Source organism: Benincasa hispida, chromosome 3 (genome assembly GCF_027475165.1).
Source record: "Benincasa hispida cultivar pf3 chromosome 3, pf3_genome.v1.1, whole genome shotgun sequence".
Lineage (NCBI taxonomy): Eukaryota > Viridiplantae > Streptophyta > Magnoliopsida > Cucurbitales > Cucurbitaceae > Benincasa > Benincasa hispida.
Window position 1 is genome coordinate 28562610 of NC_143480.1, and position 18479 is coordinate 28581088.

The 18479-nt window shown below is 33.4% G+C and overlaps 1 protein-coding gene and 1 long non-coding RNA gene across 2 annotated transcripts; one reads left to right on the forward strand and one right to left on the reverse strand.

Annotated features, from left to right (window-relative positions):
* Positions 1-10678: 10678 nt before the first annotated feature.
* Positions 10679-11257, reverse strand: LOC150037177 (uncharacterized). Its single transcript, XR_016528215.1, has 2 exons — positions 11120-11257; positions 10679-11020 (listed from the first exon to the last, which is right to left on the reverse strand). It is a non-coding gene; the product is annotated as an uncharacterized LOC150037177 (long non-coding RNA).
* PMT6 (Major facilitator superfamily protein) lies at positions 10804-12607 on the forward strand. Its single transcript, XM_039027982.2, has 2 exons — positions 10804-10954; positions 11041-12607. The coding sequence occupies exons 1-2, from the start codon at positions 10804-10806 to the stop codon at positions 12429-12431; spliced, it is 1542 nt and encodes a 513-aa protein (XP_038883910.2). The 3' UTR covers positions 12432-12607.
* Positions 12608-18479: the final 5872 nt, after the last annotated feature.

An 18479-nucleotide genomic window follows, 5' to 3' on the forward strand; every position in this document is an offset into this window, starting at 1 on the left:
ATTATGGAGGAAATTAGATATAAATATGATTTATATCAATTAGAGGAGAAAATACTATAGTAGATATGTGATATCAAACTATAGGGTAAAAATATAATATGATTATATTAATTAATTATAAGATAATTATGCCAAAAATCACGTTCGGATGTGGGTTAGTGGGGAGAGTCAGTTAATGTAACCGATGAATTAAAATGAAAAAGGTTTTCATTTTGATCATCCATTCCATCAATCGTCTAAATATTTCGTGAAGCGCGCATTGGAGAATTCTAAGCGATCGCTTAAGAAAATCGAGAAACTATACAATAACTCTTCTTTGCCTAAACGATCGCACACTGTCGCCTACACGATCGGATAGCTTCTCTAAACAATCGTATAGTGTGCCGGTTTTACTAAACGATCGTGTATCTTTTTCTAAACGATCGTTCAGTAAATCCTACACGATCGTGTAGCTCCTCCTAAACGATAAGCAGTCTGCTATGTGATAGTGGTCTTTTTCCCTCCCACTTGCTTATCGCCTACATGCTTTGTATTTCCTTCTTCCTCTACCAAATTCACCAAAGCCCACCATTTGGGTTTCCACTCCGAGAATACCTGGGGCTCTTTAGTGGTGGTGTCGTCCTTATTGCGGTTGTGAGTTCCCGGTTGTTCATGCTACTTTTGTTGACGCTGCTACTGGGCATTGGTAGATCACTTGGAGGGTTCCACTGTGTTGGAGTTCCGAAGATTGAATATTGTCTTCAACTGGTATGGAGCTCTGCCCCTTTGTTAATTTGTTGTTCGAAGCATGTCGTTAATTAAGATGTTTTGCATAAATGTATGTTGAATGTATATTGTTGTATTTTGGTCACTGTGAGATTGGAGCGATCCGAACACGTTCATGGAACTCTTAGATATGAGATCCTTCAAGATATCCCTTGTGCAAAGAGGTGTAGCCTAAGAAGATGCATTCATGAGACCGGTATTGAAGTTTATGGTCATTAAACGACCGAAGAAAGGGAAAACAAGTGCATCCAAATACTTTAAGAAGCTGGTAATCAGGAAGTTTATTGTATAAGGTTTCATAGGGAGATTTGTTTGCAAGGAGAGGTGTGGGTAGCCGATTGATAAGATATATGGTTGTCGCATATAGATGGTCTCCTCAAGATTGCCATTCAGAAAGGCAATCTTGACATCCTTTTGCCAAATTTCATAGTCATAATATGCAGCAAAGGAAAAGAGTATCCAGATAGACTTTAACATGGCAATAGGTGTGAAAGTTTCCTCATAATCAACTTCCTCAACCTAGGTATAATCCTTTGCCACCAATCTAGCTCTAAAGGCCTACATCTTACCATTTGCTCCCCTTTCCACTTGTAGATCCGCTTTCAACCTATAGGTTTCACCTTATCAGGTTGATCTACAATACCTTAGACTGAATTGAAGTACATAGACTCGGACTAGATAAACGGTATAGTATGCCAAGTTTGTCTAGAATAGGTGAGAGAGCATTGAACTCTCCTCCTCCATCAGTTTTGATTGATTCTATAGTGGTGGAAAACTGATTTGGTACCATTTTTTGAAACTTGATGAAACAGGGGAGAACATCTGATTTTACTTTTATGGTGTACATCCAAGTAAATCGCGAGAAAAGCATCAATAAACAATAAGAAATATTTTTCTCCATTTACTGAATTGATAGGGGAAGAACCCCATACATCAGCATAAGCAATATCAAAAGGAGAGGGTGAATGAGAAGTTGAAAAATGGAAAGGTAAATGATGGCTCTTAGCCATTTAACAGTGCTTGCAGACTGATACATTTGTATTATTTTTGTACTTCAGTTTGCATTTGGACAGAATGGACTAACTATTGGAGTGGAGGGGTGTCCTAAGCGACGATGCCACAAGGAAAAGTCTGTAAGTGTTGAGATGAAGGCAGTTGGATGAGAGGAGGGAATGGATGATCTTGGAGCAGCTGGAGTGACAGAGAGCTTGTATAGGCCACGATTAAGTGTGCCCCATAGGAGTGGACTCTTGGTTTGAATATCCTTCATAACAAACGAGTCATGGAAAAACTCAACATAAACGTGATTATCATAACATAAGCGACCTATGCTAATGAGATTTCGAGAGATAGAAGGTGTGTGAAGGACAGAGTGAAGATGAATTGGAGTACTCGATATAGGAGACAAAAAGTATGAAGAACCAGTGTGAGAGATGGGAAGAGACTTACCATTTCCTATGACAACTTGTTCACCACCATAATATGGAGGAGATTGTTAGATATTGGACATGTTAGGGGTCATGTGATGAGTAGCTCCGGAGTCCATATACCAGGTTTCATTTGAATGATTGGATTTTGGAGCAGGGGAAGCAGTGACATAGGATAAAGGCTGATTGGGGGTTGGTGTAGTTTGATCAAAATGAGCTTGGGGAGGGTGAATAATTTTGTATTTGGGGTTATCAATATTGTAGCAAGATAGGGCTGTATGGCCAAGTTTATTGCAGATTTGACATTGAGGCCTATTGGAGGAGTTTAATGGTCGATGGGGGGGTGGTCGTTGAGCTCGGGCAGGGGATCTAGGAAAGGTATGATCAGCAACATTCATAGCAAAGAAAGAAGGATTAGGGAAAATACCTGGAAGAGATGAAGGAGGTCTGAAGAATGATCTGATATTTTGTGGCCAGTGAGGGCATCAAGGTTGTAGAAAGAGATGGGCAACATTGGCTTGAATTTGTTGAAGTTGATCCAAGGCAGACTATGTTTCCAACCGAGAGTTATATGCAATGATCAAGCTGCGGACATCAGCGATGGAGGGACGATCAGTTCTATTCTGAATGGAAGTCACAAAAGGGTTGTACTCATTTCCGAGACCTTCGAGAATATATGCAAGATGATCATGGTAAGACAGAGTGTGAACCCTGAACCCTAATTTTTCTACTTGAGTATGTTCCCTACTGAAACCAGTGTGGTGAGTAGGTTGATGTGGAAACTAATGTGTAATGGTAGAGAAAAGGGTGAAAAATTAGAAGAAAAATGTGAATTTGGAAGCTTGACTTTTGGGGAAAAACTTGGAAAATTGGCTAAGTATAACCTACGTGATAGATGCATTGGAAGGTTGGGATGGCACGAAGGTTGGCGGTGCAAAGGGCATGCGGACGCAAGGGTATGTGAGGACGCGGGGCAAGGCGTGCGTTAAAGGGTGGCATGCATCGATGCCAAGCGCCCATGCCAAACGACCCATGTGTCGATGCCAAGTGAGCCATGCGGTGATTCCGAGCGAGCTATGCATCGAGAATGAGTGACCATCCTATGCGTTGGTGGTGGCTGGCTCTTGCGATGGTTAAGACTTGCGGTGACTAAGTGAGTTGGGTTGCATTGTAGAAGATGCAATGGTGGTGAGTTGAAAACCAAGTGGAGCCAAGGGTTACTATGAGTTGATTATAGACTATGCGTTGATGGCCTACTATGCGTTGATGGCATACTATGCATTGAACATCCAAGGGTTTGTGGACGCATATGAAGGATGAGCACATATGAGGACGTCATCAAACATGTGGCTTCTTGGGAAGAAACCTTAAGCCTTAAGCAAATGAGGTGGTTGCACAATAGAACATGCAAAATTAAGCCCCATGCGTTGGCTATGTAGGAGAAGGACACCTAAAGTTGCGTTGATCAAAAGTTTTGTTGGTGTGAGGTGAAGACACCTCAAGCAGGACGTGGAGAAGGCTGGAAGTGGCAGGCGCTAAGGAAAACACTTGGATGAGAAGGTGTCGACCTTGGAGAGTTTTCGGACACCTATAAATAGGGCCAAGGACTTCTTTTCAGATCACAATTAAAAAGACATTAAGAAGAGTGGGAAAGCTAAGAAAGCATTGTGTTGATAGAAAAAAATCATGCATTGATCATAAAGTTTCAAGGGGGACGCAGTAGACAGGGAAGTATGGAAAACAACATCAACTTGGGACGAGGAGTTCTCCCAGTATACTCGTGCGTTTGGAGTGATTCTAAAGCCACCTGAATGCTCTGAAAGTCTAGTTTTTAGGGTAGGGCTGTCGGAGAAGAAGCTCCAAGGGATCCAGCTTGAAACTGATAAAAAGACAGAAGGGTCAGACTGTCGGGTAAGCTTTGGCCAGTATTGAAGATTTTGAAATTCCGACCAAACCACGAGAAGTTCTGAGCTCAGACTCTTCCTGAGATATTTTAGAACATGTTTGTAGAAGAAAGTATCTCAAAATAAGGCTTAGAACTATGAGTAATCTGGGTTTTAAATTGAATCTGGATTTTAGGGGTTCAAAAGGGAGCCCGAGGTAAACAAAGAACTTCTAGAGTGAGAAGTTCCTAGACGATAAGGTGAGTGACTAAAATATTTACAATGTTTTAAAGAAATAATGTTTTAAAGAAAGATTATTCTCATGCTAGCTAGTTTTACAAAATAATTTCTAAGCAAACCATGAGTTATGTTTTAAACGCATGCATGTATGAAAAGTTTATTGAAAAACTATTATGTGTGTTAAATACAACCAACATGCGTTAGTATCTTTAAAGACATGTTTTATATGTGTTATACTTTACATGCTTTAAAGAGAAAGTCATTTATGACTAGTTTTACTTGAAATGCGATACCGAAGGATATTTGAGAAGGTATCTTAGCAGCTCGATACTGAAGGACAAGTTTTGAGAAGGTATATAAGCAGAAGTACCTAAGTATGACGGTACTTAGTATGGCCACGTGCACGTAGGTAGTTGAAGTCAGAGATTGAGCAAAAGGGTTCTCTCTTGACTAGCAGTTGGTGTTAGGATTTAACCGCAGCAGGGTTATTCTCAACTAAGAAACAATCTTAATGTTTTCTGATAAAAACAACTTTATATGTTTTATACTTGGAAAATGTTTATACTGCAGTACAAGGTTACTATAGAAGTTTATATTTCAGTTTAATCTCTTTATTGAGACTTTTGCATGAGAATCAGTTATCTTTCTTAAGTCACTCACTGGGCTAGCAAGCTCACCCCATTTTCAAATGTTTTCCTTTCCCCCAGGTAGCGGTCAAATCCTCAAGAGATAGCTTTGCATCTGCTTCGCCACTAAAGAATAAAGATATTGTAACCCGTCTATTTAGGTGGTTACTGTAAATATTGTACACATGTTACAGTTGTGCATACAGGGACTAGGGTTTGGGCATCGAGACTTGTAAATCTAGTGATGTAATTACTCTAAACATGTTATGTTTTTGAATTAATAAATTTTTTGGCCTACAAGGAATCCGCTGTATATGAGTTATATGTTGGTATTAGAGTTATTCCGCAAGAGTTATTAGGCAGTAAGTGTCTACAAAAGGGTTGATAACTGCTGCAGTCATGTCCTTTCCTAGGCTCAGAGGGTAGTCTGGGACGGGGTGTGACACAAAAGTTCTCCAATGGCAGCAAATTTATCTGCAATGTCTTTAATCTTAGCGAGATACTGAGATACACTGATGTCATTCTTTCTTATTTTCTGAAGCTGAGATTGCAGTCCCATAATCCGAGCTATTGAAGACGACTCATAAACCGCTCGAAGCGCTTCCCAAATCTCCAATGTTGATTCGTACCCGACAGTTTCACCCATTTTATCTTCATTAAGAGAGGAGTAAAACCAGTTCATGATAGTACGATTGTACTTCTGCCAATAACAGAAATGAGGATTGAGATGTGTCCGCTGAGGATCGAGGTATTTAGGTGGCTAGAGATAGGTTCTGTCATTGAAAATTTCAAGGTCGTAGCCCATGATCAAGTTGAGAAGCGTATTTTTCCAGAGAAGATAGTTTGAATCATTTAGTTTGACAGTGAGGGATTGGGACATGTGAGGGAAGTTTGCTACGGGAAATTGCGGGGATGGGAGTGTGGAGAATGGATTAATCGGTACCTAAGTTGGAAAAGAATGATGGGTGGGAAAGCCGACATACTGAGGGTGAAGGGGCGGTGGTGGAGGGCTATATTGAGGAGGGTAAAATGGGTTTCGAGCAGGGGGAGGAATGCATTGAGTAGTAGGTGGAGTAAACGATGGAGAAGATATAGAGATGTTGATTGGAGGTGGAACTGTTGAATAAATACCTGGGTTTGATGTCATTGGTAGAGTAAAATCTTCTTCAGATGTTCCCGAGCTCGACGCCATGAAGAAAGAAAAAGGATGCTTAAAGCTTTGATACCATGTAGACGATAGAGAGAAAGAGACGAGGGAGACTAAACGACAGAAGAAAGGAAATAATTTTGCTAAACGATAGGCACTCAACAATTGATAGCTCCTATCGTGTAATTGCTATTTATTAAAATATATAGAACCACTTGGCATAATAACATTGGTTAAACATAACAATAAGGAGAGAGAAAGTTGAAAAATAACAATCAAATAGTGGAAAACGAAATGCTGAAGAAAAATAGAGGAAAAACGGGAAGAATTTTTGTTTTAACAGCAGGCGTTGGACGTCCCTTTTATCATTTGATTCACGTTCAATCTTTAATTAAACCAAAATATTTTTTCAAATAATTCAATTAAACCATAATCAAATATCTTCTCTGTCTTTGTTTTTCTTAATCTTTCTTCTTCATCTTCTTCATCTTCTTCATCTTTCTCACCCACACACAACCTGCAACAATGTCGAGCTGCAGACTGCAACATTGGCGACCACACTGGCAAGTGGCGATGGTGGGTGGTGAGCGATAGTAGCAACCTGCAGACGATCGATGGATAAGCTGAATGGTATGGTTTCTTCGTGAAAAGAAGTGAAGAGACTCGAACCGTCCAACGACGGCAGATGAAGATAGGCAACGGTGGTAAGGGCTTCATCAAGAATAAAAGATGAAGATGGAGGAAGATTCTGGCCCACCATAAACTTATGAGCACTTTTCCTCTTCTGTTTTTTTAACCCTAAAGTTATATATATACCGTGATATAACTATTTGTTTATTTGATATAAATGAGGTCTGAAAGATATTTTTTTTATTTAGATATATTTATTTATTTGAAATGATTGGGTTTGAAAATTAATTTGAAACAATTAAATTAATTGTGAATTAATGATTTCTGTTAGGGAGCTATTGTTAAATTTGATTTATTGGGATTTCTAATTACTTAAAATGAAATTTATGATATATACTGCAATTTATGTTGAACAGTATATATTGTATGGGAATGAGTATAGGATGGATATATGAGAATGTGTTATATATTTTTTATGCAATTATAAAGTATACAACTAATAAAAATTAATTTCAATAATTAATTTTTATTTTTTAATTTATTTTTATTGCATTAAATTATTAAATCAATTTTAAGCGATTAAAATTTAACTAAATTTATCCACACACCCTCCAATCTAATATTTATTATCAATTAAATTTTTTACATCGAACATTTATATTATCAATTTTTATTAAAAGCAATATTGGTAATTAATATATATATATATATTTGTAATTTTGTTAATTGAAGAGTTAATTAACTAATTGTTTAATTTCAATTATAAGCCTTGTATATATACAAAAGAATAATTGTTTTTTGTTTGTTAATTTATTTTTATTACAATAAATTATTAAATCAAATTTAAACAATAAAAATTTAACTAAATTTATCCACTCACCCTATAATTTAATATATTCATTATCAATTAAATTTTTTATATCGAACATTTATATTATCAATTTTTATTAAAAGAGATATTGGTAATTAATTAATTAATTAATTATTTTTTTGTAGTTTTGTTAATTGAAGAGGTAATTAACTAATTGTTTGATCACAACTATAAGACTTGTATATATACAAAAGAAGTTGATATAAACTAATTGATTTTAAACCAGCAAACAATATTTTTAATTTTAAAAAATAACTATGATTATAGATTAAAATTAAAAGTACAAGTGTACAAGTTTGTTTAATTGAAAAAAATTAACTTATTTTATTATTAATGAATTAATTAATATTTTTTAAAGACTAGTTAATTATTTTAATAAATAATTTATGATGTTAATATATATTATCAATAAAAAGGGATTTGAGGAAATATAATTATGATTTATTCATATTTTTTTAAAAAATATTATGGTTTTTCATATTAATTCATGATAATAGAATAAATTATTATATTAGCATTATTATTAATAAAATTAATTATATATGTCAATTATAAATTTAATTTAAACATGTTTATAAAAATGAAATAAACTAACCAATGTCAACAAAGAAGAAAAAAAATAAAATGAAAAGATAAAAAATAAGAGAGAGAAAAAACCATTGGAAATGGAGAAAGTCCATCTATTTGGATAATTATAAAAGCCATAAAATATTCTCATTCCCAATGTTAAAATCTTGTACCGTGATAGAATATCATTTTCTATTCCCACCTCTTATTCCCATGAATCAAACGGGCCATAAATGCCTTCAATTTCATACCACTAAACATCACATAAAAATTAAATGCTTAAGGAATTTTAAGTTCTGTTTGGTAACTATTTCCTTTTCTTTTTTAGTTTTCTAAAATTGAACTTATTTTCTTTTATTTTCTTATAATAATTTGCATTTTTCTTAACTACAATATTTGAATTCTTAGCCAAATTCTTAGAAAAAAAAACAAGTTTTTAAAAGCCATTTTTTTTTTTCAAAATTTACTTAGTTTTTTAAACCATTGGTAAAATATATATAATAAATGAAGAAATTTAGAAGCAAAAGTAGTGTTTGTAGATTTAATTTTCAAAAACTAAAAATAAAAAAACTAAATGATTAACCAATGGAGTCTTAAAAATTTGTCTTTTAAAACAATTTAAAATTAATTTTTCAACCATGAGTTGAAATGTGCTTTTAATGAAGAAATTTTCTTGAAACCACCCCACAAAATTTGACCCTTTTTTTTTTTTTTGGTTAGGTAATATTTGCAGCACTTATGTATTGATATTTTTTTAAATTAATTTGGTAGTATGCCCTCACAAAAACCATTTTCATTAATTTGGTAATTATAAAATTACTTTTGAAATCAAATATAATAGTTTCAAAATGACTCTTCAACCTATGGATTGGACAAATGAGAAAATATGTGATTTGGAAATCACATTGTAAATTTTGAAAAGAATTTTTTTAAAATTTGAAGATAAATGGTGTATTTTAACTTGGTGAAGTGATGGAATAAAAGTTAATCAAATTTGACTTGATTGATAACCGTAATTTAAATTGTCAAACAATTGATATGAAACAAAAACATTACAAGTCAATTTAAACCTAACTCAACTAGTAAGATATAAATGTCTTTATCACATGATCAAAAGTCAAGAAGTTGCAACAAGCCACGATCAAACATGTCCAAGTTGTGATGTGCTCGTTCAAGAAGTTCTTCCTCATGAAGCAACCTATAGTATGTGAGTTTTCATAATTGAACTACTAAAAAGGAAGGTGCACTCTTGTTGGTTTGATTTTTTTTTTCTTTTAAACATAAAATGGATCGGTTTGACTTGATTTTCGATTGGCCCAAAAGTTGAGAAAACCAAACTGACTATCACCCTAATTAATAAAATCTTCGTATATTCAGTTTTTTCTTTTAAAAATAATTGATAATGGATACATTAAATATAAAATTGAACTTTTTAGAGGAAAAAAATTGAATTTTATGCAATAGAATCTTAAAATCTAATTTCACGTACGATACATGAGTTTAAAAAGAAGTAAAAACATATTCAATACAAATTGAATATTTAAGATAAATAAACACCAATATGAAAATTTAGATAATTTAACAACTATATCAAAAAATCGACCACATATAAATGTTACTAGGAGTTTCTGAGTCGGTGAATGAAACAACTTTCACATTCTAGTTTATCCAATATATACAAGCAATTAAATAAACAAATAAAAATACATGTGTACGTATATCAAATGATTAATTTTAAAACAAAGTTATATCATAAAATAACAATAAATACTCTTAAACTTCTACGTGTTTCAAAGAAAAATAAATACTCATATCTTTTTGCCATATAATTTTACCTTTTCAAAATTATTGTTGGGCGTAGAAATTTTTAGACTTTTGAACGAAATTTGACCAATTTTTAGACTTTTAAACGAAATTTGAGATCTAAAATAATATGATAATGACCTAAAATGAAATATAATTCTGAGTCTTTGGCAGATCCGTTTACATTCCAATTTTCAATTTTTTTAAAAAAACTAATTTTCACATAAAATTTTAAACTTTTTACAGTAAGGTAGTTTTGAAATTAATACACATTTAGTGAGTGACTCAGTGATTGAAACCCACTTTGACATTGTAGTTATATCCAATATATACAAGTAAATAAATAAACAACACAAAAATACATATCCACAACACAGACATCAATTGATTAATAATAAATCCATACAAAACAAACAAAACAAAACTACCATCCCGATTTTAGAGAGTGACCACTCGACAGGCTAGAAGTCAGGACTGCAACTCAAACAGATATTACCATTTTTATCTTAAATTGTGAAACTAAAAGCAGTTTGATTAGAAGACGAATTACAACAAAATTGGTTTTCATTAGGCGAAGACCAAGATTTAGAACCAATACTGTTCGATCAGATTATTCATCTTCATCACCATTTTTCTCTTTGATCTTCAAGTAGTTCTTATCATTCTTATCTATATTCAACAGAAATAACACATCGATTCTTGAATAAAAAGCAAACCGATTCAGTCTTCAAAACCAAATTCTTTTGGACTTCCCCCTCAGTTTCTTTCCTTATCTTCATAATATAATAGAGTTCTTTCTATACTACATAATTGTGAAGAACATAAGCTTTCTGAGAAACAAACCATGATCGGAGAAGAAGATACAACCAAAATGGAGAGGAAAATAGTGGGTGGTTTGGATGGAGAAGCCACCACTGGAACTCAGAACAAAGTCAATAAATATGCTTTGGCCTGTACTATTGTTGCCTCCGTTATATCCATCATCTTTGGTTATGGTAAGTTCTTTTTTCTTTTTTATCCTTGTGAAGAACAGAAAGAGAGAAATGTTTGATGAATTACACCTGAAAATTCAATTATGCAGATACGGGTGTTATGAGTGGAGCTATGATATTCATTAAAGAGGAAATGAAAATCAACGAGGTTCAAGTGGAAGTTTTAGCTGGAATTTTGAACGTGTGCGCACTGGTGGGATCGTTGATGGCTGGAAGAACCTCCGACATAATTGGCCGCCGGTACACGATTGTTTTAGCATCGGTGATCTTCATGATTGGCGCTACTCTGATGGGGTACGGCCCAACTTACGCAATCTTGATGCTGGGGAGGTGTATCACCGGCATTGGAGTGGGTTTTGCGTTAATGATTGCCCCTGTATACGCAGCAGAAATTTCATCTCCATCATCAAGAGGATTGCTCACTTCATTACCAGAGTTCTGCATCAGCTTCGGCATTTTAACGGGGTATGTCTCAAATTACGCCTTCGGAAAAATGGGTGTGAAAATCGGCTGGAGAATGATGCTTGGAGTTGCAGCAATTCCTTCGCTCGTCTTAGCTCTCGGAGTTTTGAGAATGCCGGAATCTCCCCGGTGGTTAGTGTTGCAGGGTCGGTTGAAAGACGCCAAAGAAGTTCTATCCAAAGTGTCGAATACAGAGGAAGAAGCATTGCTCCGATTCAAAGACATTAAACTCGCCGCTGGAATCCCCGAGGATTGTGAACAAGACGTAGTGAAAATGCACAGAAAAACTCACGGCGAGGGGGTTTGGAGAGAGCTATTATTGTCTCCAACCGTCGCCGTGCGTTGGATTCTAGTGGCGGCGATTGGCCTGCATTTCTTCCAACACGCTATGGGAATTGAAGCAGTTATATTATATAGCCCTAGAATTTTCAAGAAAGCCGGAGTCACAAGCAAGGACAAGCTCTTACTGGCGACCGTCGGCGTCGGAGTGATCAAAACGTCGTTCATCCTCGTCGCTACGTTCTTGCTTGACAAAATCGGAAGAAGGCGGCTGCTATTTATAAGCATAACGGGGATGACAGTTGCGCTCTCTATGTTAGGGTTTGCTTTAACAATGGTGGAACATTCAAATGGGGAATTGCTTTGGGCGTTGGTTCTGAGCATATGCTCTGTTTATACGTACGTCGCCTTCTACTCGGCCGGAATGGCGCCGATTACTTGGGTGTACAGCACTGAAATTTTTCCGTTGAAATTGAGGGCACAAGGGGCGAGCATTGGAATTGCGGTGAACAGATTGATGAATGCGACAATTTCGATGAGTTTCATTTCGATCTACGAAGCAATTACGATTGGTGGGGCTTTCTTCATGTTCGCCGGAATCTGTGTAGTAGCTCTGATTTACTTCTATTTCTTCTTGCCGGAGACGAAAGGGAAGTCGTTGGAAGAGATAGAAAAGTTATTCGGCAAAAATGAAGAGCCCGTATACAATGAAGATGGTAAAGCAAGAGACTACGTGTAGTTTTCAAGCCACACAAAGAAGAAAACGACATGTAGGCAATCTTCTTCGTGTACCGGTTCTTTGTAATTTGAAAATTGTAATTTGAGCTAAAATTCTCCAATTATCATCACTTTTTTTAATAATGGGTTTTACCATACGGAAATAAAATCTAGTACTACGTGAGTATTAACTCCTTATCATATAGGGGTGGTTTGTTTTGTTGTAATAGAATGTGTTTGGAATGATACATAATCTAAAACTATGTTTGAGTTGAGTGTTTTGAATCCGATTTGTAATATTAAATCTATTCCGTTTCCTCATTTTTCAACTAAACATTCTTTCCCACCATTTTCACCCTTTACGATCTCTTTTTCGTTTCGTCGTCGTTATCTTACACGTTCCAATACTCTTTTGATTCCCAATAATTTGATTATACTTCAACCTCTCAAATAGCCCCTAGTGTCAATGACGGGCATGTTTATAGACTCACAAGAAAAAGTTATTTTCAAATTGCAATGAAAAGCCAATCATGAGAGAAAAAATTTATGGTGTTTGAGTCACAATCGTAATCGGTTTAAGTAGTTGACGAACATAACTAATTATAATGTCTATTTAGATAGAGGATATTTAACTAGTAGGCCTTTTTTTTTTTAGATTCTTTTTATTAGATTGAATATTGATTATGTTTAAAGTATATAGACTAAAACTATAATATATTGTTTTATAAATGCTTTAACCTAAATTAAATTGAATTATAACCACCAACTTGGAAATAGTCCGTTTCATACAATCAAATATGAAATAACTTCTGAAATTATGATAAATAGTCCAAAAAATATTTCACGTATCTGAATTCATTAATAAACCTTGATCCTACATTTATGAATTTAGAGTTTTAGAAACTCGATAAGTTCAGGATTTCAAATATCATCACTTTCACATTTTGGATTTTCTCTCTCTTTTCAACAATCTCTTTATTAGAGCTATTTGGTTTCTAATATGCATGATTTTTTAGGTAGCTAATATGCATGTTGTTGGTCCTAAAAAATGTTTTGCGTCAAGATTGATGGTGAATATGTAGAGGACAAGTTGAAAGAAATTGCTCCATATACCATATATATATATATATATATATATATATATATATATATTGAGATATATCATATATCCACCTATAAGAAGAAGAAATGAAGAAAATAATGATAAATATATGGATATACTTATTTATCTGTTAACTTCAAAATATATATTCACAAAAAGATATTATTTGTATGGTTTTTATATTTTTGGCGTTATTCCATGCATATATAGATATTTCTTTAAAAAAATGTATGTATAGATTTTTTTTTTTTAGATTTTGTGTAAGGAATGCATATTTTTATCGTTTTTTTCCTTGGATATTAGGTATAATATTACAATGATTTGAACTATATTTTGAATGATCTTATAAGTTTGATTTAGGTTCGTGTATGATTTTCTTTATTTATTTAAATTTAGCATTACCTCCCTTAAATTTTGGTAAGGTAGTTCCTTGGATTGGATTGAAAGACTTTTTTAGATCCAACCCAATTGTTCGGGTTGTAAATTTCTTCTACCCAAATAATTCTTATTAAAAAATGAACTAAATCCAACTCAACCATGAAATATTTGGGTTGGGTTGGTTCGGGTTAATCGAATCATTTATTTAAAATTTTGTTCTAAAAAGAAGCAAAATGTAAATATGTAAAAATCTAATTTAATTATTTTCATATATTTAATTAAGATTAACTACTCAATTTCAATTTATATAGTGAAAATTTTCTTTCTAAAGTGTAAAGAAACTACTTTTAAAAGTTGTCGAATAATAAATTATTAAAAAAAATTAAAATTAAATAAAATTAAAATCAATATAGGTATAAATAATTGTGTTATGAGTAACAAAAAAAAATATTTTAAAATTAATAATAAATTCGAGTTGGTTCGGATTGGGTTGAGTTATATTAGATAATCCATTAACCAACCAGACCCATAAAATTTTCATTTATTTGAATTTAACCTAATCCAAATAAGTTAACCCAACCCAAATCACACGGGTTAAATTGGTTGATCGATTTTTTCAGATCATCGAGTTTTTTGAGCACCTCTAGCGTGGTCACATCCAAATTTTTGGAGACAAGCGTGGAGGTGAGTGGCGGCTGAGGTTTTGGCTCGACTTCAATTGGTGGGTGAAATGAGCTTTTTCAAATTTTTGGGTGGAATCTAATTATCAAATTTTGGTTAAAGTTATTCATGAAAATACTATGGGTGAATTTTTATACTTAGGATTATTTTGAAAGAAATTAGGAAATGGATGATTCAAGCACATATCTGGTCTTTCCTTTATTTTTCGTTCTTGTAATCTGGTGTTTAATTTTGTTACATATCTGAGCTTCTCTCTCGGGTTTAATTTATACTATTTTTTTTTATAATAACTCTCTCTCTCTCTCATCTTTAATTTTTATTTATTTTTTTATATTCTTAATTTTGATTTGTTTCATTTTCTCATTCGTATAATGGAATTCCAACTCTTCACATTCTTTTTTTTTCCTTTTCTTTTTCTTTTTTTCACTCCCGTTTTTATTTTCTTCATCAATTCCTTTATTATTTTCATTTGGATGTAGAAAAGGAAAAGAATAATTTAAAATTTTAATACATAAAAACGAGATAGGGAAAAAAAAGAAAAAGAAAAAGAAGAAGAAAAAAAAAGAATGTGAAGAGTTGAGATTAAGTGGTAAGAAAGAGAAAATGAAACAAATAAAAATTAAGAATATAAAAAAATATAAATTAAAGATGAGAGAGAATTCTGTTATAAAAAAATAATATAAATTAAACACTAGAGAGAAAGTTGTTATAAAAAGAATAATGTAAATTAAACATGAGAGAGAAAACAAGAGAGGATGAAATGAGAAATCCTCGTGTAAAATGAAGATGGACCATAATAGTGATATATATCGCTCATTGGAAGAGTTCCATATAGTAATAATACCAGAAATTTTCCCTCAATGTCATAGATTTACAAGATACATGTTCAACACAATACATAAGATGATGGTAGTATGACACATAGACTATTAAGACACTAAGCATGGGTGTCTAAATGGGAAATTGTATTGGGTGGCATTTTGAGTTTAGAATTTGCAAGCGTGTCGCACACTTTTTCTATATGTGTCAACTTTTCAACTTTACATATTCCTTTTCAGCCTTCTCTCTCACCTTCAGGTTCCATTTTCTTCCCTCTCACTCTCACATTCCATCTCCAAGCCATCCGACCAATCACTGCTACCTGCTTCGTCGTACTACTACTCGTCTGATTGCCAACCATCTCACTAGTCGATTTCCATTTTCATTTTGGTAAGCTCCCTTTGCGAGCTCCTGTAAGGAAAGGTTGAACCAGACGATTGTAGGCGAATGCGGTGGCAATGAAAAGGTGGTGAAGCTGATTGATGGCGGCATAGAGTTGGTAGGGGAAAACAACGTCGTATGGCGGTATGGTGCTGCTTTCTCTCTCCTCTCACCCATCTTTGTGCGGAAGCCCCTCCCTTTCCAACATAAAATAGCTCTAGTTAAAGAATATCTATTTAATTACAAAATTGCCACAAGTCTTTACTTATGTAAATGCTCTTCCATTTAAAACACTTAAAATAAGTCATTTTAATCGTGCATCAATAATATATCAAGTATATCAAGTGTCTATCAGTAGTCTATCAGGTGTGTATCAACGGTTTATCTATTATATTAGGTGTACACTAGTAGTTCAAATGTGTCAAGTGTATTTCAGGTATATCCAAAATTTTTTTATATTTTGTGGGTTGGGCTTGTTCTTTGGTATTTTTGCAAAAGTAATAAGTCTAAATTATGGGCCTAATTTTTAAAAACTAAATTTATCAAATCTATAAGAAGCCCTATCAAAATTACACATATTTTAGAATATTCATAATAATAAATTTATTTTGTTTTAGAAAAACATAAGTTTAAAAAATTGAAAGTCAAAATCTAAAACTCTAAACAAAAAAATCTTTTGGATATAACTAAATGGAAATAAGGGAATGAGATTTTTTAAAAATATTTAAATGAGTTGCGTTTATATGGAAGACTGAAACTCGATGAAGGGGTCTTTTCAAATGTAATAAAAAAGTCTAAAATATTTAAATGAATAGCAAAATTTGAACCCAGTCCAAAACGATTGAAGAAAAGCCCAACCCACAGTAGTGAAATACCAAAAGTATCCCTAGCCCACACGGATAACCAATCGATTAATTACGATTAATCGGATTATCCATCAATCGGCCCGACATCCACGCTCACACCCGAAACCCGTCCTCTTCCCACGTCTTCTTCCAACGTCTTCTTTTTCATCAAACAATGCACGATAACCATCTATCATTTTTATATAGTAAACATTAATATTTGTTTCTATAGTTTCTATATGGTTTGCACTCTATATCTGTTTCTATATAGCAAACATTAATATCTGTTTTTGTTTAATAATGTTATTTAGTAATGTACTTGTATGTCAACTATCTATCTTAAGAACTTTATATATATATATATATATAAACTTTAACATCAATACATCTATTATTGACACATTTGAATTAAGATGGACAATGATAGATAAACACTAATATTTGTTTCTATAGTTCCTATATTGTTTGCACTCTATATTTCTATATTTGTTTAGTTGAGTAGATCTATTATTGATAACTTTGAATTGAGATAGATAAAGATAAAACACTATCACACTATCTTTGTTTATCTGAGATAGAAAGTGATAGAGTTCTATCACTGTCTATCTCAGATAGATAGAGATAGAATACTATCTCAGATAGACAGTGGTGGATTTCTATCATTGTCTATTTGAGATAGACAATGATAGACTTCAATGGTAAATACCAATATCTGCTCTATATTTCTATATTTGTTTAGTTGAGTGGATCTATTATTGATAACTTTGAATTGAGGACACAATGGTTTCAATTATGTACTTTTATTTAATTTAATAAAAGGACCTATTTGCAACCATTTTGAAAATATAAAAGGATAATTGATCAAATTGAAAATTCAGGGTTGTGATTGTAACCAACTCCATAGTTCACGGGTGGTTTTTGCAATTTTCCTTTCGTTTATGTCTTTTGTCTCATGAAGAAGTAACTTCATGAGACAAACTTACAGCATTATGAAAAAAAAAAATAAATACGTCTCGTGAAGTTACTTCATGAGATGTCCTGTGAAGTAACTTCACGAGATAAATATACAACAATATGAAAAAATAAATACGTCTCGTGAAGATGAATAGATTGTCCTTTGAAGTTACTTCACGAGACTAACTTATAACTTTACGAGACAAATGACAGACTATCTCGTTTTTCTCGTAATGTTGTAAGTTTGTCTTGTGAAGTTACTTCTGTTGGATTTTATGCCCTAAAACTTGTAGATAGTAAATGTTAATAATTTACGGTCATCAATAAAGAGTTATAAATGTTCAATCAATAAATGTTATTATTTGTATTGTTGTCTAATTTATCTTTATAACCCTAAGTCCATTAAACTAACATCCAAAGGCTGACTTATGAGTCTCGAACTGTATGTGGAGACATACGGGGATCAATGTTCAAGATTTATCCTAAAGGGTTTATAGTATAGGGATAAGGTTGGGCACTTTATCTTAGTAACATTATGGGTACGACCCACTTTATATTCAATACAAATGTAATGATCCAACGTGTTTGTGTAGGTGACACGCAAGTGGAGGTATCCTATGCAAAAAGTTTGCATAAGACTAGACCACGAAATAGTAACCACTAGATATAACATCGTTGACTAGTTTGGTTCCTATTTCAATAGGATGACCTAGGTGACTTAGTCTCAATCCTGAGTATATCATGAACTCCTGTTCATGAGGGATTATTCTTTGATTTGCATGGGTGAGGGTAGCCAGATCATCGACCTAATAAGCCTATCATTTTGAGGATGAAACTGAGTAAGAAGTTGGGAATATAATAATACAATGGAATTCACTTCTTCCTCTTTGAGAGTAAGTAGATGAGTGTT

What these genes read in the sequence shown, in the direction of transcription:
- PMT6 (XM_039027982.2), top strand. Translation starts at nt 10,804, where the DNA reads ATGATCGGAGAAGAAGATACAACCAAAATGGAGAGGAAAATAGTGGGT. An exon ending in ATCCATCATCTTTGGTTATG is followed by an intron (nt 10,955 to 11,040) that starts GTAAGTTCTTTT and finishes TCAATTATGCAG; the next exon opens with ATACGGGTGTTATGAGTGGA.